Below are 21267 nucleotides of genomic sequence, written 5' to 3' on the forward strand. Positions count from 1 at the left end.
GTAAATAGGCGTCTTTCTCGTCGCTGCTCGCCTCACCGTCTTCGTTTTCGCCATCGGCAGGCTCCGGTTTGGGGTCGTACGCGTTGACCCGGGCTCGATCTGCGTTTCAGAAGGCAACGCTGAGGGAGTGCCGTCGACACGGCGAAACACAAGGTAACTGGCATAACCATCTTCACCGGGTTCGAAAGGAGGAACCGCGAATTGCTTGTAAGTACCCTTCTTGGTCTCGAGTAAGATATCGACGAATAGATCACGAATACGGTGATTCCGGCAGAGTTAATCATGGTTCGGTTTGTATATTACCAACCCATTTGCGAGGAGTGCGAGCAGAGCTGGTGACATCGGCAAAGATGGGGACCAGTGCTCGGTCACTGAGACGGCTTTCAACCTTGGTTATTTTGGGATTCAGCGTGTTGGTGAAGGTGAGCATCGACGGAATATCGGAGAAAGCATTTTGGCCCGGCGTGAAAGGCTTGAACGCTCCTTGAATCTTCTTTAGACAAAGCCGTGTTTCACGGAGAAGCTCCGGATTACACTACTGTGTGTAGGACAGTTGCTTCACCATTGGTTTTACATTACGGTGTCAGTAAGGAGCTTAACATACGTGCCAGAGAAATGTACTTTTCAATTTGATCTGCGCAAACATTAAAAGCTCCCATGCGCTCCTTATTGCCGCATTTTTCAGTATACTCAAAGTGCCTGTACTTGTCAATTTGTTCTAGTTCCCATGCGTTTTCTTATTGACGTATTACTGTATACTACTACTGCAGTCCTGTATACCGAAGTAAATACGCGATCAGAAGAGAGATATTGGCGGTATGGTATGTTGACGCAGACTAAATTACTTCGGCTAGTCGTAATTTACACTGATTTTACCCTTGGCCGCCATAAGCAACATTCACCTGGGTGATATCACTGGTACAGAGGGTATTCGGTTACACATTACCATCCTTCTTTGTTAAGGTAAAAATACTGTTTCTGATACAAGCTCAAATGACAGGTGATGCACGTTTAAAGAAGAAAACCCACTACAATGGGTACGACGATCCAATGTAGATCTTTAAATAACAGGCGTATCAAGTGCTGAAGTAAATTTATTTAAGTTTTGTGATGAAAACAGTAGTTTGGGATTGAGAATAAATCAATGCGTTAATGTGTGGTTTCTTTATTTCGAGGCGGGATTTTCGGAAGTCACCTAAAATTGGCTGTTGAAGCAGAGGTTGTTTGTCATGGCAGTAACTAGATATAACTCGCAATCGTAAAACAAAATAATAATACAGGAGGCTGTAGTCTCCTTAGATTACTCGCGGCGAATATATTAGGAATTAGGCTCTACCATATCAAACAAAGTATTGACCAAACAGGCCTCGAATTTTGGTGATGATACGACTCGGTAATGTTTTCTAAATTTGCGTTAATAGACGTAGATTGACGTCCTATTTATGATAAGTATCAAGAAATACACTAAAGCGGCTCCTACACTGGACGGCTTGCTGCCGAACACTAGCTCCAAATGCAGTGTTCCTGTTGAAGGCAACGTGCACTCATTCCTTTTTGCTCGTTTGTTGACACGGCGTCAATGAAAAACCGAGGAATCAGGGTACCGAAATATGGGTACATCAGAAAGCTCATTTTTGTTCTGGATCTCGACAAAATTTTAAACATATAGATATAACTACCATTGAGTTGTGCTTAAATACGACAACAGCTGAAACTGAGACTACATTTGACTAGCCAAAACTCGAGAACAACTGGTATCTAAGACGCCAGAACCGCTTAGATTTTCGTACTGTTATCCCCTTAACAAAATTTAGTGAAATAAGCGATTTTGAGCGAGCTCAAATATGTCTGACCTCCGAAAATTGCCCACTGTTCGCCTGATTGGGAGCGATTTTCGAGATGATGCCGTGGCGAAGGTACTCGTATCTGCAAGTTAATAGCGGATTTTACCGAATAGTGCTCGGGCTTCTAATAATTTGAGCCCCGTATAAATTTAAAAGGAGGCTCTAGTATGTGGAGGGCTTTTAATAGTTAGCAGTTCCAAATTGGCAATTAGTAAATTCATGTAACATTTGATTATATGTCTGTGTACGAATGGAACGGACCGTTTCAGCGTAAAAATCCCAATCGATTTTTGAAAATGCTTCACAGCTCTCGTCAGCGATCCACTCGATCACCTCCTGTTTCCTTCCTATCCCAATCGAAGATCTCTTGCGGCCCATTCTCAACTTGAGTAATGGAAGAGCGCCGGCCGTGAATAGTGGTCCTGGTAACAAGTGAGATGGACAATTGGATGGACGTGCTGGCTCATACTTGCCTTAAGTATATATACACAGAAATGTAAGAACTCGTTAAAAGACCGGGCTTCTAATATGTGAAGGGTTTTTGTTTTGATCGGATAACAGAACCCCTAGGGGGTACTTATATGTGCAGGGCTTCGATTCAGTGAAATCCGTAAGTAAAAAAATTAACTAAAATTTGAAAAAATGGAGCTTCAGTACGTTACCAGTTGCTCGTACTTCTTGGTAGCTTTAATTAATCTCGGAGATTTACCCGCGTAAATTAGTCAGCCCCGCGTGATCGATTCGAAATGACGCCTTTATGGCCAATCATTTCATATTTGTATGCGTTAAAGTTGAGGCCCACACACCAAAGACGCCCCGAATTAATCCCTACCGGGCTGTTCGTGTAGCACTACCAGGACCAAGATTAACAATGACTTTATACACGAGGTACAGTCCCCGATGCAGCAGCTAACGTGAAACCGCGCGTCTCGACTTTAATTAATACAAGCAAATTAAAATACCATGGTAGGAAGCGTTTGTGTGAAAAAGATTTCCTCCGGCAGGAAAACTTGTAATATTAAACAAATGGTCGTCTATAGAACTTCCCAGGGGCTCACTTTCAGAGCAATTATTGGTGGAATCGACGGTTTTTAATCTGTTCTACCCATAACGTTTTTGAGCGCCAAAAGTTGTTTTGAAACGCAAAAGCTAGGTCCAAATACGCGCGAAATGATCATCTCCAAAGGCTAATTTTGTACGCGTCCTGTAAACAACCACTTGGGGCCAGTACCAATTGGACCAGCTCTGCACTCGCCATGGCCGCAAATTACAGGCCTAATCTGACGACGAGACAGTGCCAAGATGCTGTACTCTTCGTAATCTTTCACAGCGTAAGGGGTGCGCCGGGCCGGGGAACTATTTACCATGCTAGCAAGAATTTTGGGGTCGATGCCAGCACAATTAGCTGCAATCGGTCGCGCTTTAAGGATTCGCGTGATGCAGAGGGTATGTACAGTGTTGTGAGCAAGACAACTGGGTCATCTGGCCGCAAGAAACTGGATCGAGCCCAATTACTCGAGCGCATCGGAAATCTTTCCTTTCGGCGCCCAATGACGCAACCTTTCAGAGGAACTTCAAGTGTCCCGTTCAGTCATTTGCGATGTCTTCGCCAAGGGACAACTTCTGCGTCACACAAGCACCATTCACCCGCTCTTAACCGCTGAAAACAAGAAGGCACGACTACGTCATGCCATCGGTACCGTGGTGCACGATGCGAGCACCTCCCATTTCTCGCCCATGTACAATGTTGTGCATGTGGACGAGCAGGGGGGGGCAGTGCCACATCGAGAGCGCAAAAGCAAGCGGTTTAACGGCAAGACGATGTTCCTTGCCGCTGTAGCAAGACCCAGGTAATGTTGCTACTGTTTTTTTATACTTGTTATAGCCTCTGGTATTTGTTATGTGTAAGGTATAACAATAGTGGACAGGTTATTTTTGACGGTAAGATTGGAATTTGAGACTTCACCGAAAAGGTTGCGGCTCAACGCAATAGCTTCAATTGTCCTGCTGGTACCATCGAGACAAAGACCTTAATATCGGTGAACAAGGAGGTGTACAAGCGTTATATTCTGCTACACGTGATTCCGGCCATTAGAGCTAAATGGCCACAAGAAGACCGGCGGGACCCTATATACGCGCAGCAAGATAACGCGACGCCTCACGTGTCTCCAGGATGCAGACATCCGGGCAGCAGGACATGCTGATGGCTGGAACATTACCTTGCGGTTTCAACCCGCTAACTATCCCGACATGAATGTTCTTGGCCTTGGCTACTTCTCCTCTACACAAGCGGGACAATACCAAGAGGACTGCTACAATGTGACGGGGTCACACAGTACCTTACGCTTGAGGAAGGCGGCTTCCGAGAGGAAAAAACTCTCAGTGAGCTGTAATTCACAGGTCCCTTGTAACGGGGTACAACCCAGTGTGCCCCATGTTACATAAAGAGTGACCCGTCACTCTTGTGGACACCTGGTACACGGTACCAGGTGCCCTCGGAGACAATCAGTGCATGACTACTTAGCTCCACTATAGGAAACCTCTAGTTTGTATGAGACCCAAGCTTATCTTACTTATAAATACATCAGTCTTAAATCTACTTTTCTAAGTAGCAAACCGTTCCCATTGAGGCCGGGAACACGTGGACTAACGTTCACTCGGGTAGTTAATACCCTTAAGCACTACCTCTGTGCAAGGTGATGTGTGACCCCGTCACACATAATAGCGCTCGTAGTCGATCCGACACCATCACGGGTAGATTGAACTACCTGAATCCTCTGTGCGCTCAACGGTTGAGTCAAGATGGACCGAAGCGAGTTTCCTCGCTTGAACGACTCACAGTACGAGTCTGTTCGGAAGCGGGGAGGCATCTTTGGACAAGATGTCCTTCGGAGCTTGGCGGCGGCGACGACTGCCGAGCAGCAAGAAGGCGTGACCGCGTTTGAGACCTACGAGCGTGGTCTCATCGCTCACGTCCGCGGGATCTTGGAGGCCACGATGGCCGCTCCCCAGGCAACCGGGCCTAAGCCGGTGTGGTTGAAGGTCCCCGCGTTTGAGGGGGAGGAAGGAGAGAACCTTCACTTCTGGGTCCGTGAGGTGGAGATCGCCATGAAGGCGGGTCTCATCTCGGACGAGCCAGTTCGGGTGGCGTTTGCGCTGTCCAACCTTGGTGGACGTGCCACGCACTGGGCATACACCAGGGAGACGACATCTCCTGGATGTTTTGCATCCTGGGCTCAGCTGTGTGAGCAGCTTCGAGCCGCGTTCCTACCGGCGAACAATGTGTTCCGCCAGCGCCTACGCTTTCTTGCGTGTAAGCAAGGTAAACGTGAGCTGCAGGCGTACGCGCAAGAGATGCGCACGTTGGTGGCATCTCTGGCAGGGAATCCTCTGCCTGAAGACGTCAAGACAACAGTCTTCATGGACGGCCTGAAGGTCGGTCCTGCTCGCACCCAGCTTTTCCGGGTGCAAGCGACAACTATGGAGGAGGCGATTTGAATTGCCCTCCAAGAAGTGTACAGCTACAAACAGGCTGGTACTTCTCAGGAAGAGGAACATCGCCACGATGAGTATGGCGTTCCTCGGGAGGCGGAGCATCGCAGCAATGACGCTGTTGCTCCTGCTGTCACGCAGCCCGTTGATGCCGGTGCGTACAGCGAGCCCGAACCCATGGACTTAAGCTCAGCCGAGAGCTTGGTCCGCTGCTATGGATGCGGCGGGCACGGACACTACCAGCGTGTGTGTCCCTCGCCTGTCCTCGGGAAGAGGACAACCCGTGGACTCCAAGTCCGGTGGCGCAGGCCACGGCCAGGTGGACGGAAACTCCCCGGCCACCAGTAGAGGCAGTATGCCCTACTGAAGAGCGCTAAGCCTTTGTGATGGGTGTGCAGGTTGTGCACACCACGGGACTTAGCCCAGAGAGACGTTGATCTTTCAAACCGGTGAAGGGCAGTGATGGGCCGCTGGTAGTACACTCGGTGTACGGGGGTACGGTACCCCTTGAACGTTTGATGGGTTCTTGGGCGCTGATACGCCGCCGGAACGTCGCTTGGCATAGCAACACCCGACTGCACTCTATGTCAGGGTGGCGGTCGTGAGCTTGTCTTTGGTGGACTAGCCTTTGGTACGGTGAAGGAAGTACCAATGGTCCTCAGCGGACCTGAACGTTTCGGCTCGATGAACTCGCGCACCGCGGTGTCGCTCGCAGTTCTCGCCATGAACAACATGGCTGTGCCGAACATAAGGCACAGCCCGGACTTTGGTGTGGCAAGGCTGAGAAGAACCTACCAGTCCAGGTCTATGACGGAGCATTGGCGAGTCATGTTCCCACCTCCGTCATGACTGGGGCGTCTGATACAGACCGCCAGGACGCAGAAGCGCCACGGAGCTGTCAACGCGCCGACAGCTCTGCGTACAGCAAGACCATGCTCTGCTGCGGCAATGCCACGGGCGTGGGTCTTTTGCCCGGCGTGTGGACCTGCTACACCAGCAGCGTCCAACGCCGAAGGTCGTCGCGCCGTACGGGCTTCGACAGTGGTTATGCCTTTAAGCGCTAACCAGGTGGGTAACTTAGGTCCACATTGCGGGTAGCAAGTTCCGCAAGCAGCGAAGCTGCTTAAGGAGACCGACATTCGGTGCTCCGAGCGTGGGTAACAAAGTTCCACGCAAGGTCACTCAGACCATAACTGATAAGGAAGTCACTGTATGCGCTTCCGGTGTGGGTAACAGAGTTCCACACAACCAAGGTGGGTAACAGAGTTCTACACCCAAGGCGGGTAACATAGCTCCGCACACAGAGCCATGGGCTCGAGGCGCGAGGTTGTCTTGGCTTCGCCAGACGTGGGCAACTCGCTCGACGTCAAGGCGTGCAGACTCAAACTGCTGACGCGAAGGCTGGATGCCTTCGGTCGACACGGACGACGCGGTCGTCCATACCGACGCCGTGCACAGGTCGGAGAGCCGTCGCGCCTGCCAGTGGCTATTAGAAGCCACGAGAGACTCAGTAGTCTCGAGGTTAAGTGTGGGGGGGGGGTCTCGGAAATACCTTTCCTCCCTGACTTTCCAAGAGGCAGGTAGCCGTCGTGCTACCAGTGGCTATCACAAGCCACGAGAGACTCAATAGTCTCAAGTGTAAGTGGTGGAGAGGATCGGAAATACCTTTCCTCCCTGGTCTTGAGGTAATACCAAGTTCCTTACGGAACCAGGCGTCGATGTACATCGACTGCAGGCTGGAGGCGAACAGCCGGGCTAGAGCTGCGGTAGCTCTAGCCGAACAAGACATAGTGGCGAAAAAAGCCACTGGCGCAAGGTGCCTCGGAATCGCTGAGCGAATCAGCAGTGTTGGGGTTGCAAGCAACCACACACGAGGCGAAGCGCGGGTCTAGTGCAATCACCGCACTGGTCCCTTGGTCATGAGCGACCTGTCGAGTAGGGTGAACGGAACGTCTCACCCGCCGACAAAGCGGTTGCGGTACGTGATGTACGCAACGCGCCGGGTATTATGGGCCGTGGAGCCAAGCCCAAGTGTGGTGCTTGAGTGCACACACAACTGACCAGGTGGTGGTCGAGGCAAGGCACGCAGTCGTAACTGGTGTCGCACCGAGCATGACACCGTGGTGATGGCAGCTTGCCTCACCATGGGTTGGTACCCGTGAGTACTCGGTGTCAATGCCAGACACCAACGCCGCAATGGCATGGTGGTGATATATGCCCCACCGCGGTCGAGTATCAAGGTACATGGTGTCTGTGACAGACACTGGTATAGGTGCAAAGTATATGCACCAAACCGCGACCCGATGCGCTGTGGACGCTGTGAGTCAACGCACGTACCGTGCATCGGCACTGGCTGCTGTCGAGCAGCCTGGCAGGAGTTCCACGTAATGAACTCGTCGTGCATGACACACATGACGTGCACGGAGCACGTTTGGTAGCTGTGGTACGTGACGTACACAGCGTACCTCGTGGGCCCATGGATCTGTACACTGTGCTTGCTCATGCGTCGTGCATGATGGGAGCACTGGCCATGAATTTGTTCAGGCAACAGCACAGCAGAAGCTGTTGTCGCTAAACATGGCAGCCTTGTGGTGGGCGTACCGCACCAAAGGTTAGTACCGTACGGTACATGGTGTCGATGGGAGACACCTACACCACGGTTGTGTACCGTCACGGTACACGGTGTCGATGAAGGACACCTACGCGCCGTTGGTATGGTGACCAAGACGCGAAGAGAGCGTGGCAGAAGCTCCGCCCGCAAGGATGGATCCTTGCTGGAGCCTAAGGCATGACCTGAGGAGAGCGGAGAGCTCCCTCTAGTGCTGAGGAAGGTGTTGCCCTTCTCGGTGCCGTCCCTCGCGGGTGACACCATGCTCCGGACGCGTTCGCGAGGACTGTCGTGTCCTCTGGTGCGAACTGTGGGCGAATGCCACACGTTCGGATGCTATTACACCCTGTGCCAAAGCACTGTACGCGCGCTAGCGCAAGAGCTAATGCAGCTCTGAGTGTAGGCTTTGCGGCCAACACAGTTGTGAACATAGGGATGCAAATCCCAGTGATCTTTGGCAGCACAAGTTACTGTGGGCGTGACTGAGAGCCGCGACAGTCTTGTGGCTGCTCAGTGTGAGAATTCACCTTTTGGTGTTTTAATTCTCTCACTTCTGATTGGAGAATCAGTTGTGATTGGAGAATCAGGTGATTCTCAGTTACGTGCGGGAGGATGTAACGGGGTACAATCCAGTGTGCCCCATGTTACATAAAGAGTGACCCGTCACTCTTGTGGACACCTGGTACACGGTACCAGGTGCCCTCGGAGACAGTCAGTGCATGACTACTTAGCTCCACTATAGGAAACCTCTAGTTTGTATGAGACCCAAGCCTATCTTACTTATAAATACATCAGTCTTATATCTACTCTTCTAAGTAGCAAACCGTTTCCATTGAGGCCGGGAACACGTGGACTAACGTCCACTCGGGTAGCTAATACCCTTAAGCACTACCTCTGTGCAAGGTGCTGTGTGGCCCCGTCACATCCCTTTTGTCGAAGGGAGCGAAGTGACCGGTTTAAGATAAGTTGTAAGCCGAATGTATTTATATGTAGGCTAAGCTTGAGTTAAAGATACAAACTATAAGTCACGCATAGTAAAGCAATGTTATCAGCCAATGGTTGGCCTCTGACGACGCAGCATAAATAGCAAACTGGTGCTCGTATAAGAACTGGTGAGAAACAAAGAGCTACTAATATTTACAAATATAAAATACTATATTTTTCACACTTCCCATCCTCTAACCCAGATCTCAGTACTTATTATATGTATTATGGAAATTTCTCGGCTGCTGTTCCATCCAATCGGTGCGTTTCTGCCCAGAAGAAATTTCTGTATGATATTCACGGTGAAATTGCTGGCACTTGGATCTCAATAAAGTCGTTGCGGTTCTCCAGCTCAATGTTGCATAGGTACAAGTATTTGGAAAAGAAGAACATCACATGCTTCATGTCCTCGCGAGAGTCAATCATTGCGTGTCCCTTGTGTGGCCTCACCAAGCTCGTGAAAAGCTCTGCATCTTTCTGTGGATATCTCTTCTTGAACTCGCGCCGCGTACGTACGGCGAGCGCTGTCGGGTAAATATCGTCTAGTGCACCTGTGACCTGCAATATTGGCGTGGCGGCAGCGTCTGGAAGATGAGTAGAGCAGTGTGGACCCTCAATTGCCCCTCCACACACAAGCACCATGCCTCCTAGCCGCACATCGCGTGGTATAGTCATCGCCAAGTGGAACGCCACACAGGCTCCTTGGGAAAATGCAAACACGAAGAGTCGAGAGTAATTCCACCCGTACTGGTCATGCAGCACTTGAAGGTAGTTCCACAAGTAGTCCCGTGTCATCTGAAGACTGTCACTGCGCTGCTTGTGTGGAGTATCTGGCGAGATTACGTCGCCATTGGCGTCCACGTCATCGATCCACGTGAATCCCAAGCCGAACGGAAGCTCTCGAGGTGCGCGGAGTGAGATCACCGCTGCAGAGAAAACAAATGTGTCTGTCAGTTCCATGGTGGCTCTAGATCAAGGGAGTTAATACACCACCGAACCTGTTTGGGGAAGTGCCATTTTCTCTCCAAGTCGAGCAAACGGCTCGTGTGAGCCACCTCTGCCATGCAGAAAAATTAGCAAGTTTTGCGCTGGCGGAGCACACTTGGGCTGCACAAGTTCGAAATGCGTGGTATCGGAAGCGTCGAAGTCCAGTCCACATAAAGGAGTAGGTTTATGACACAGCTCAATAGGTGGTGGCGGTGAGTTGCCGTGTGGGGCGTACGAGACCCAGCGCGTTCGGCCTTCAGCGCTGCGCACGAGTGCCAGCCCTGCAGCTTCGTAAACTCTCTCTCTCTTCTCCATGAATTGGGCACAAAGTGGACTGGTTTCGTGCTTTTAAACCAATCAATAAGAAATTCTTGGTTTTGTCCATAAAAACACCAGGTAAGTTTCAACAAGCAACTGACGCTTGCTTGTTGAAACTTCCGCCACCCCGCCGCGAATTAACAGCGGCAAGTATTAATACGCGTTGCGATTTTATACTGCCCGTACGGACAACGAAATTTAAATGAGCAAGAAGCGTGTGTCCCCGGTACCGGGATTAGAGAGTCTCTGATCGAGTGGCAACCATACCCCGAGTATTGCTCCAAAGGCTTTGTCGATAGCTGCTTCATCCGTAACAAGACCAGACTCACATCGTCGCAACAGCCGCTCCGCTGCATGGCCGGTGGCACTGCGTATGGCATGAAGGACCATGAGAAATACCGTCGCGGCGTAAACTTCCTGCTGCCCAAGTTTCGTGCTCAGAATTCTGTTGCAGAGAGCACCAAAGTGGATATTTAGGGCGGAACTTGCCAAAACAACTGCTGTTGGTTGACTCCAGTCGCAGCGAACAATCTCTCGCTAGCGTAAGCGAGCGTTGGTATCGGCAGCGAAGTGATGGCCGCCACCATGGCGATCGTCCCGCGTCGCCGCGTTGCAATTGTCCTGTCGTAAGAGACGAGTCTCATTCTGACTCCTTGGTGTTTTCTCCATACCGGTACATACAAGTACACAGTAACGACCGTTACAAGCCATTTTCACGTTGGTGGGCTGGCTTCTCAATTTCTCCAAATCCTCTGCCAAAAGTTAGCAGCACCTTCGCCTTCACGTCCCCAACTTGGTGGGTTTTGTCAGTCCACCCCAACCATCGTCCGTACTGTACATCGTCGCTGGTGGTTTCTAAAAAGGAACAGAAAAGTCGGCCAAACACCCCGATTGTCGAAAAAGGGAATAAACTATTAGTTTAAATTTTTTGAACAGAAGAAAGCGGAACGTGCCCGTACGCGACTTGAAAGCTATTAATAATGCATGTACCGTAGATGCAGCTCCTTCTAAGCGATAGCCACCTCTTTCAAGTGAGGTGTTAACGTTTGTAAAGGGCGAACTTGGGAAGGATCCACAGCAGCAGTAACCATGACAAGCTACGATTTCACTCTTGAAGTATTTCGATCCAAGTTCAGCCTACCACATGCGGACACCATGATGTAGAATGGTCAATGCATAGCTTATTGTAACTATCAGTTACGAGACGAATACATAGTTTTTTTGGCAGTTGGTTCCACGTGTCTGGTAAACTACATACTTCGAAGTACACTTTAATTATGAAAACATCACATCTCCTAAGTTACATGTATAATTTGGGTCGCGGTTGTCAGCATTGTTCAGAGACTGGCCATCTCGTGAAAGAAATGGCATGAGCAACGACCGACGATATTACATGTAAAGCTCTTCGTTCAGTACTGTAGTGGGGAAAACTCGAACCGTTCGGCAAAAAGCAATCGGAAAGCTCTTCGTTAGGCGCTCGCTCGACTATCGCAGAGCTTATCGCAGCGCTTTCCTAACTAGTCGGTGGCGTCCACATAGCGTCAGTTTACGTGGGCTGCTCACTGCTAGTATCTACAACTCAAGAATACACGCAGGAGAAGACAACTGCCAGACAGGGACCGACCGGCTCGCTCGTATTTCTCAAACATGCGGCAACGCGCAAGTACCAAGACGCAACGTCGGCTCAAGCAGCAGCAGCAGCGCGACCCGTATGCTCTCACTGGCGACGTGCACTGCGAGGCGCCGACTTTCCACGTAGGTGGCCTCGTGACAGCCGTCGGGGTGCTCCAGCTCGTGGTGGCCATGGTTCTCGGCGGCTACGTGTTCGGTGGTGCGTTGCTCTTCTGCACTACTGTGTTGGTGGCGCTAGGTCTCGTGCTGCTGCATCATGACGATCCAAAGGGCACCAAGCAGGCGATGGGACTCAAGCACGCCATTATCAGGCTGCTGGCGTTACGACGTAGTGCGTTGGACTACTCGCTGACGTTGTCAATAGCGCAGAGTCAGCAATACCAACAGAAGAAGAAGGAACTCGTAGAAATAGCAGTGGTGCCGTCGAGTCCCACGCCACAGCGAGTTGTTATAACAATGGCAGTGAAAGCAGAAAACACTGCAAAGATCAAGCAGAAGAGCAAGCCGAACCCTCTCGCGAGCAATGGTCCACTTGCGACGCTGAAGTGCGTGGACATGAAACCTTTGCCGACGATCAAATCGCACTCAGTGGCAACCACCGCAGATCTGTACGTGGAGAAACCTCGAGCGAACTCGGAGCCAAAGCAGGTGCTGCAAACTCGACCGCTACTGCCGCTGAAGCCGAAAGTACAGCAACCAGATATAGCGATGCAGGGGAAGAAGGAAATGGAGGTGCAGGAGAAGAAAACACTGGTGCTGTCAAAGTCGCTGGACAAACAAGAGAAGACACCACAATTGCAGCAGACAAAGACGCAGACGAAGCCTCAGCTCCAGAGAAAAAATGCTGAGGTGAAGGCTCCCAAGATTGCAGCAAGGAAGACGATGCAAGTGCCCACAGTGCTTTTCAAGGCTGAACCAACAGCTGTTGCTCCGGTAGTGTCGCCCAAGGCAAAAGCTGTGGAGCTGTCAAAGCCTAAAGCGGTGGAGGCTGCTCGCTCTTCTGCGAGCGTCGTTGTGGAGCCGGTCGCGCCGGCTGTGGCCCCGTTGCCGGTGTTTTCGGTGGCGAAACCTTTGGTGGAAGTGGCTCGTGGCGAACCAGTACTGGAGCGAGAGCTGGTTATCACTCGCAAAGTGCTGCTTTATTTGAGCCCAGAAGGTGAGTCGGTGACGGATATGGAGGATCAGGAATTAGAGCAAGAGACGAAAAAGGAGCAGACACTGGAGCTCGAACTCGAGCCGGAAGACTTTGCTCCCTCGATGGCAGCTTTCCCACCGCTGTCACCGACTATGGTACCGCAGGAAGCTACGCCGCTGCCAGCTACAGTTGTTCTGGAGCCGAATTTCCTCATGGACATTGAGCTGGAGCCGATCTCCAAGCCGGAAAAGAAATTGATCGCACTGAGCCCCCTGCGTCTTAAGCAGGTGAGCAACGCTGATCTGCGCTCGATGTTGGATGAACTGGATGCGATGCAGTCGGAGCTTGACGCAGCTATGGCTCGTTGCATGCTGCTGAGTGGAGAAGCGGAATCCAATTTATCAAAGCTGAATTTGGAGCCGGAAGAGGAGTTGATTCTTTGCTGCTAATATTTGATCGCAGATGCGCTATGATGCACGCACCCACGAGGTTTTCATTATCTTCGCAAGTGTGTGCGTCATATTTTTGTATTGTTTCTTATAGGGAAGAAAAAGTAAGCGAAAAATGAAAAAAAGAAAACGCCACAATAAAACAATTCCAAGGTATCTGAGCCATGATACGTGTACCACTATTGATGCTATTTGTTTAGGAAAGCCATGAAGGACGAGTAGGCGCGCTCGAGGTCGAAGCTGAGTTGACGGGCCTGCTCTTCGTCCAGTTCCTCGGAAGCACGCATGGCGTTCATCGTTCGCAGCCAGCCCTCGATCTTGTCACGACCAGCAAAGTCCGGAGGCAGACCGCTAACCATAGTCAACGAGCTCATCATCTCGCTCAGCAGCGGCTGAATCTCGTCCACAGCTCGGATATTGAGCTTGAGAACGTCCATGAGCGTGATGAAGTTCTGCACGGTTTGGGCCACATTGACCGAGTCCGTCTTGCGGTTTGTCGTGTTGTGCACCACAGTGGCCGGCACACCGATACGTACGAGACGCTCCAATGCTCGTGGACAGTCCAATCTGTACTCGGCGATGAAGCTCTCCACGCTGTCGATGAAACCGCCCAGCCGCAGCGCCGTCTCCGCTGTCTTGTACTGCGAGATGAGCTTTGTGCACGCTTCCGTGTACTACAAACATTAAAAAACCACGGTCAGATTACTCGCGTATTACTTGCTAGTAATCCTACCTCCTCGGGTGTGATGGCATCGCGAACGTAGGCAGCTTCAAGGTGCTCCGTGGTCTTAAAGATGGCGAACAGGTCTGCCAAATCCTCGTACTTGCGTCGATCCTTGGTGTCAGTCCACAACTTAATTTCCTGTAGCCAACATTTATTGAAATACGGGAAGTTACGGTGGTCGTTTAGTCATCTCGAAAAGAATTGACGCGTACCCGGACTGGCGGCGACGGAGGAGCAAGGTAAGGCGCCTGCACAGGGGGTTAAAGAATTACAAGACGGGAATAAGTCTATGGGGATTTGATTTGAGGAACGGATATAAATGTCATTGAAGCGCACGCTGGACGAGGACGGTGGCTGCACCAGGTTGTAGGAAGACGCCATGCACAACTACTCTCGTGTCAAGTGCTCTTAAAGTTGGAGTGAGCCAATCAAAGAACATACTACGTAGTTTTCAACGCTTTTTTGACCAATGATAGATCTGCATAACTAAGACATGAACGCGTTGTTGATGCACTACCTAGCCATCCGTTGCACTGTACATGTAGTTGACGATCTGGACGACCTCGTCGGGTGTGGCATGTTGGATTTAGCAAAAGCTAGCCACTTTCCACGAGCTGGAGGTGGCGATCGTGTGGCTGAAAGCGCTGGACATTGGAATCAAGCACCAACAAGTTACGACGGTAAGCGACAAGGACTTCGGTGTGGCTGGGAATGAACGAGCCAATCAAGTCGACGTTCTCCTGTGGATGGACTCGCGATCGCGCCAGCACTGATAACAAAGGTATTTGTATGACCTGTATAATCGCTAGGCTTTTGGAGTAGACTGCGAGAAGTAGCAGGGCTAGAAAGAAGCTAACGACTTTCAATTCACTTTCAGATTTTCTATCTACCACTCAAGTAGCTGGTTCCCCATCGGCGAATTCTCCTGCGGTTTCTGGAAGTGCAACAGGTTTTGAGCCCACGCCGTAGCCGAGAAAGGAGGAAACCAACTGAAGATGTCAGTATCCGGACGTCTTGACTTTACGGACTTGGATAGTCCGCAGGCGGGGCCACCCGCCGCACGCGCCGAGCGTGCACATCGAGGAGTGCTGCGTCAGGTTCACAGTGAGCTCCACCGTCAACACATGCAGCGTGAGGAGCTGCAGACGCCGCCTGGATCGCCAACGGAGAGACGCATGGGTACGCCGGAGAGCTACCGTCTAATATCATCAGAGCAAGCGTCAAGAAGAACTACACCTTCTATCCGCTCCTCTCTCATGTCAGACCACGACATGGTTGAGATGTTGACAGCACGTCTTGAAGATGCAATGATGATAGTCAGTATGCAGAAGAGGCTCCTAAAGGAACCAGCAGCAAGCTACAGCCCAACCGGAGTCGACCGGAAGTCAAGACGATCCTGCTGAAGAGAAAATGCCCGCCATAATCCCTGCTGTCACGGCTGGAACTGGCGTAGCGACGGAGCAGAAAGCCACTGGTACTAATACAGTGGTGCCACAAACTCCACCTAAAGCAGCTGTCGTGTCGACTGCTGCGAATCCTTCTGGATCCGAGCCACAAGAAGTTGCCGGCATCCTAAATCTTATCGTCGAGAACCCCCCCCCCAATTGAAGGACATTCGGTGCCGTCGCTTCGAGGGTAGAGAAGTACTTTATAATCGGTGCTGGTGTGGAAGACTTCTTCATCGAGTTTGAAAATGGCGTCCGCATGGAGCGACTGCTCAACAAGTCGCCGATGTCGAGCGAGCTGAAAGCCTCGGTGCTGGAGACCTTCCTGGAAGACCAGGCTGCACACGTTTATCATGAGCTCGCCGGTAAGCGAGATGTCTCCTATGAGGAGCTAACAGCGCATCTGAAGATGGAGTTTGGCTGCCGTCTGAGTCAGTACGATCCGGGCAAGCGTCTCGATGCGAACAAGCGCGCTGGTGATACTTGGAAGGATCATATCACATACCTAAAGTTCATCGAGCGGCTCATAGAGGGAGATCGATCGCAGTTGCTGCTGGAGACCGTGTGCAACAATGCCTGCCCGGAATTAAGATCGACTTTACTCAGCAAAGTTGACGAAAGCAGTACAAACTGCATGGATGAACTCGACAAAGTAGTAAACTTCCTGATTCGTCTACAAGGAGATGGTCGCCGAACTGGCCACAACAAACAGGGAGCCAAAGGCGGTCAACCTCGTCAACAGCAGAGCAAAGCTGGTGGTAGTAACGGCCAACAAGGCAAACAGGGTGCGCAACAACGCCAGGCAGCGCTAGCTCGCAGGCCAAGGCGAAGCAGAGCAGTAAACATCAATCGGCTGACGAGAAGCAAGCCAAGAATGGTCAAGCGAACATCACTACCAGAAAGTTCAGCTGCTGAATATGCGGAGAGGAGGGACACAAGGCAGACAGCTGCTTGAACCCGAAGAAGAACTCGCAAATGAGAACGGGAAACCAGGCCAAAACACTCGGCAACCAAGGTGATGACGACGGTGACGCGGATGCTGACCTGTGGATGGTCTCAGCTGAGCGCTCGGAGAACCAGCATTGCAATCTAGCTGGCTGGTTGACTCTGGAGTCTCTCATCACATGTGCTCGAGTGGAGACGTGCTTTTCGGGACGTCACCCTCTGACCTGGTGATTACTGTGGCAAATGGTGGTGTACTTCGTGCGAAAATTAAGGGGAGCTGTATCCTGCGTGTGTGCAACGACGATGGTGCTTCTGTCGTATTGCTGCAAGAATTTCATTTCGTTCCTGGTCTCGAACGCAACCTGCTCTCTGTGACGGAACTCGGTGCGCATGGGATCACCAGCATCTTTGCCAAGAAACAGTGCAAACTAGTGGACGAAAGAGGCAAGTGAGTGGCTGTTGCTGAGCGTCGTGGTAAGCTGTGGATCCTTGACGGCGAGACGGCAAATTCTACCGAAGGTGCTGCTGCAATGTTCGTAGATGTGTCGAAGGCGACGCTGCAACAATGGCATGAGCGTCTTGGCCCCATGAACTTTCATGATTTGCTTCGGATGCACTTAAAAGGACTGGCAAAAGACATGGAGGTTATTTCAAAGAAACTACGATTCTGCCTGCCATGTAACGAAGCGAAGCAGACGAGAAACCCTCAGCCCACAGAAGATACCTCAGAATCAGCTCCTACTGACGAGGTCGGTGCAGTACTTGGAGTTGACTTGAAGGTTGACATGCCTCCAGACAAAAACGGCAACAAGCACATGCTAACCATTGTTGACTACGGTTCCAGCTGCAATTGTGTTTACCTGCTGCAATCAAAGAAAGAGGCCGCCAAGCACTTGATGGAATTTATTCCCGAATTCCAGTGTCAGTATGACGTTTCAATCAAGGTAATCCGTTCTGATGGTGGCGTAGAGTTCCTTGGTCATGAGCTTATCGCCTTCCTGAAGCGTCATGGTATTCGCCAGCAGTCGTCGCTAGCAGACAACTCCGCCTCGAACGGAAAAGTGGAAAGGATGCATCGCACGATCATGAACGCTGGTCGCGCTATGCTGTGGCTTCAAAATTGCCAGAACGCTGCTGGGGAGATGCAGCAAGATACGCATCTTACATCAGAGACCACGTTCCAACCAGAGCGAATGCAGACCACAAAGCCCCGCTGGATGTTCTCATGGATGGGCCGCCGAATGTCGGGCACATTTTGAGATTCGGCTCGCGCTGCACAGTCCACGTGGTGCACAAGACGGGTGCCTCCCTGAAGAAACGAGCTGAAACGGGGATCGTCATCGGGATCAGCGATCAGCAAAAGGGCTATCGAGTTTTCATTCCTCGCATGAAGAAGATAATCGTGAGTGCAGACATTCAGAACGTGGACAAGTTGGAGTTGTCGACGACAGATACCCAAGACGTTTTGGATCAGTTGCACGGGGAAGCAGACTCACAGAACAGCTCTACGGAAGGTTATCCCAGTGAAGTTCCCGCCAACGATCCGTCCAGGGTCGAAGCACCTGCTCTACCTGCTGATAGCGCGCCCGAACTCAAGCAGGCAGCATCACCGGATCGTACAACCAGAACTGGAATGGTGTTGCTCTCGAGGCAAAATCCGAAACGAAAGCAAGAAGAATTCAGCAGGAGTTCCAGTGAGAGTGGTGACGACGAGTATGCTGGTCATCCCATCAGTGCTGCAGCGATTCGCCGTGTTTTTGGCTCTCGGACGAAGATAAAAACGGCAGATTTCTCCCTTTCTGGGAAGCTGATCGCTGACGTAGCACGACCTGCCACGCTTCAACTTACTACAGCCATGGTTACGCCGAGAAACATCGCTGAAGCAAAGAAGACACCCGAGTGGCCAGAGTGGAAGGAAGCTATCGAGAAAGAACTGGCTGATCTCCAAGCGAATGGCACATGGGAAGTAGTGCAAACCCCAGCCGGAGCAAGGATGATTTCGTCGAAGTGGGTATACCGCATCAAGTTCAGCAGCAGGGGCGAGCTAGAGCGTTTCAAAGCTCGTCTTGTGGCACGAGGCTTCACGCAGCGCTACGGAATCGACTTCGATGAAACGTATTCACCAGTGCTTAAAACCACCAGCTTACGACTGCTGGTGGCATTGGCTGCAGCTTGGCGGAAAAACTGCGCCAGGGCGACGTGCCTAACGCCTACGTCAAGGCGGCTCTGGATTGCCCGCTACTGATGAAACCTCCCGAAGGTACCACTGAAGACGAACACACGGCATGGCTTTTACTCAAGTCGCTCTACGGTCTGAAACAGAGCGGTCTTCTCTGGAACAAAGAGGTCAACGAGTTCCTGCTGTCGCTCGGATTTAGTAGGAGCAAGGTGGATCCGTGTCTCTACTTCAGTCGCCAAAATGACAGGCTTTCCGTACTCGGACTGTACGTCGACGATGTGATTATCGTCAGCGAGCAAGAAACAGACAGCGACTGGGCAATGCGGGAATTGGGGAAGAAGCTTGACATTAAGGACATGGGGGTCGCGAACAAGTGCCTGGGGATCACTATTGAGCATGGGGACGACGGGATTCTGCTGCACCAGCACGACACGATTGAATCACTGCTTCACGACATGAGCATGGCAGAATGCAAATCCGTTCGGACTTCTGGTCATCACTCCAAGACTTTTGACGACGACTCGATAATGGACAAATCTACCATTATAAGGAAGTCAATTGGGTCACTGCTTTGGATCTCAAACTGCACTCGTCCTGATATTACGGCTGCTGCAACTACTTGGCTCGTTTCGTCGCTCGTCCGCGTCAGAGTCACTGGCTAGGTGTGGAGCGAGTGCTTTGTTATTTGAAAGGGACTTCATCATTTGGACTTCTCTACAAGTACGGCCGAGACATTGACACCAAGCTCCAAGTGACTATCTACAGCGATGCAGACTGGGCCGGTGATTCTTTAGACGCGAAATCCGTTTCTGGCGCCATTGTCTTTGTCCTCTTCACCAAGCTCCATAAGAAACTCTGCAACAGCCAAATCGTCGTCTGCTTCTCCACGCATTTCATTGCAAATCTTGACCAGGAGGCTAGCCACGTCTTTGCGCGTCACCTTGTAGCTTGAATAGTCACGAATGCACTCGAAAATGCGCAAATTTTTACCGCCTGCTCGAACCATCAGCCGGAGGTCTTTAACAATAGGCTCACACATCGGCATCTGCCGATTATGTGGATTGTTTTCGTACACCACTTCGGATAGCGCGTGGTTGTGCGTATATATAGGGTTCTTCACCTCTACAATCCACTTGCCCTTTTCGAAAATACTCTCGACTGTGAATCGAAACGGATAGCCAGTACCACGAAGTCGGTACTGCTGCCGTTTTCCCATACCACGGCGCCGAGGTTTCGCTCCATGGGTGCAAATATACCTGCGTCGCCACCGTGGTAAGTCGTCAGATAAGTAGCGGACGCCCCGGCCACTCTTCGCACGTTTGGACTCACGCAGCTGCTTGTTGCGCTTCGACACACTCTCTGCTTCTTGAGCGACTAGATGTGCGTTCTCCTCCTCGCAGTAATTAGCGCGATACCTCCCCAAGACGTCCCAACTGGCGTGGAGCCGCTTCAGCTCCTTCCCTTCAAATGAATCTTCCTGGAGTAAGAGATCGTCGAGTGAGTCTTCGCTGCCCTCCTGAGCTAACTGCGTGTCCTGGGCTAGCTGTGTCCGGTCCATGTCTTCATCGTCGTCGCCTGAACTATCTTCTCCTTCACCGAACGTTGGCACAGCTTCGTCGTCTTCGTCGGAGTCGTCGTCTTCCACATTACACAGTCTCCGTTTCATTGTGGGCTTTCGGTGCGAATTGAAAAATGAGAGGCCAGGAGACCGTTGCACCGCTCACCCTCGTACAAAATCTTAAGATTTGACAGGGTAAGGGGAATATTTGCACATCCTTGTAATTTACTTTTATTTACATTCTGGTCAATATCTTACTGATTCAACCCATCGGCCATCAAGGCGATGGCGAACGAGATGTCAAGTCCCCGCAGCAAACATATCAACATCAGATATCACTTCATCAGGGACGTCATTCGTCAAGGAGACATTTGCGTAAATTACTGTCCGACCCAAGAGCAGCTTGCTGACATCTTCACTAAGCCACTACAGCGAGTCGTATTCGAGCGTCTTCGTCTACATCTCCACGTCGTGGAAGTGGGGCTGCATTTGTGAGAGGCTGTTGGATTTAGCAAAAGCAAGCCACTCCCCTCGAGCTGGAGGTGGCGATCGTGTGGCTTAAAGCGCTGGACATTGGAATCAAGCACCAACAAGTTACGACGGTAAGCGACAAGGGCTTCGGTGTGGCTGGGAACGAATGAGCCAATCAAGTCGACTTCTCCTGTGGATGGACTCGCGATCGCGCCAGCACTGATAACAAAGGTATGTGTATGACCTGTATAATTGTGACGGGGTCACACAGCACCTTTGTGCTAGAGGAAGTTAGCTTCCGAGAGTATACAAACACTCAGTGAACGGCCGCCGTTCACAGGTCCCCTCTTTATTCAAAAGAGAGCGAAGTGACCTAATTAAGGTAGAATGTAAACTGAGTATATTTATAGGTAGATAAAGCTTGGGATTAATACAAACTATAAGTCACCTAAAGAAATGCAATGTCATCAACCAATGGTTGGCTTTGGACGACCTT

General features: G+C 51.1%; 3 protein-coding genes across 3 annotated transcripts; 1 reads left to right on the forward strand and 2 right to left on the reverse strand.

Moving 5' to 3' along the window:
• Window positions 1-9134: 9134 nt before the first annotated feature.
• On the reverse strand, window positions 9135-10235 carry PITG_04532 (uncharacterized protein; the record flags this gene model as incomplete). The annotated part of the gene is made up of 2 exons (XM_002905258.1): window positions 9135-9854; window positions 9927-10235. The coding sequence occupies 2 exons, from the start codon at window positions 10228-10230 to the stop codon at window positions 9226-9228; spliced, it is 933 nt and encodes a 310-aa protein (XP_002905304.1).
• Window positions 10236-11695: 1460 nt separating this feature from the next.
• On the forward strand, window positions 11696-13378 carry PITG_04533 (uncharacterized protein; the record flags this gene model as incomplete). Its single annotated transcript, XM_002905259.1, has 2 exons — window positions 11696-13287; window positions 13355-13378. The coding sequence occupies 2 exons, from the start codon at window positions 11881-11883 to the stop codon at window positions 13376-13378; spliced, it is 1431 nt and encodes a 476-aa protein (XP_002905305.1).
• A 259-nt stretch (window positions 13379-13637) lies between these two features.
• On the reverse strand, window positions 13638-14554 carry PITG_04534 (vacuolar protein sorting-associated protein 28; the record flags this gene model as incomplete). Its single annotated transcript, XM_002905260.1, has 4 exons — window positions 13638-14123; window positions 14183-14311; window positions 14386-14421; window positions 14510-14554. 4 exons carry the CDS (start codon window positions 14552-14554, stop codon window positions 13638-13640), a joined length of 696 nt encoding a protein of 231 aa, XP_002905306.1.
• Between the last annotated feature and the right edge of the window lie 6713 nt (window positions 14555-21267).

This window comes from Phytophthora infestans, genomic scaffold, assembly GCF_000142945.1.
Source record: "Phytophthora infestans T30-4 supercont1.6 genomic scaffold, whole genome shotgun sequence".
Taxonomy (NCBI): Eukaryota; Oomycota; class Peronosporomycetes; order Peronosporales; family Peronosporaceae; genus Phytophthora; species Phytophthora infestans.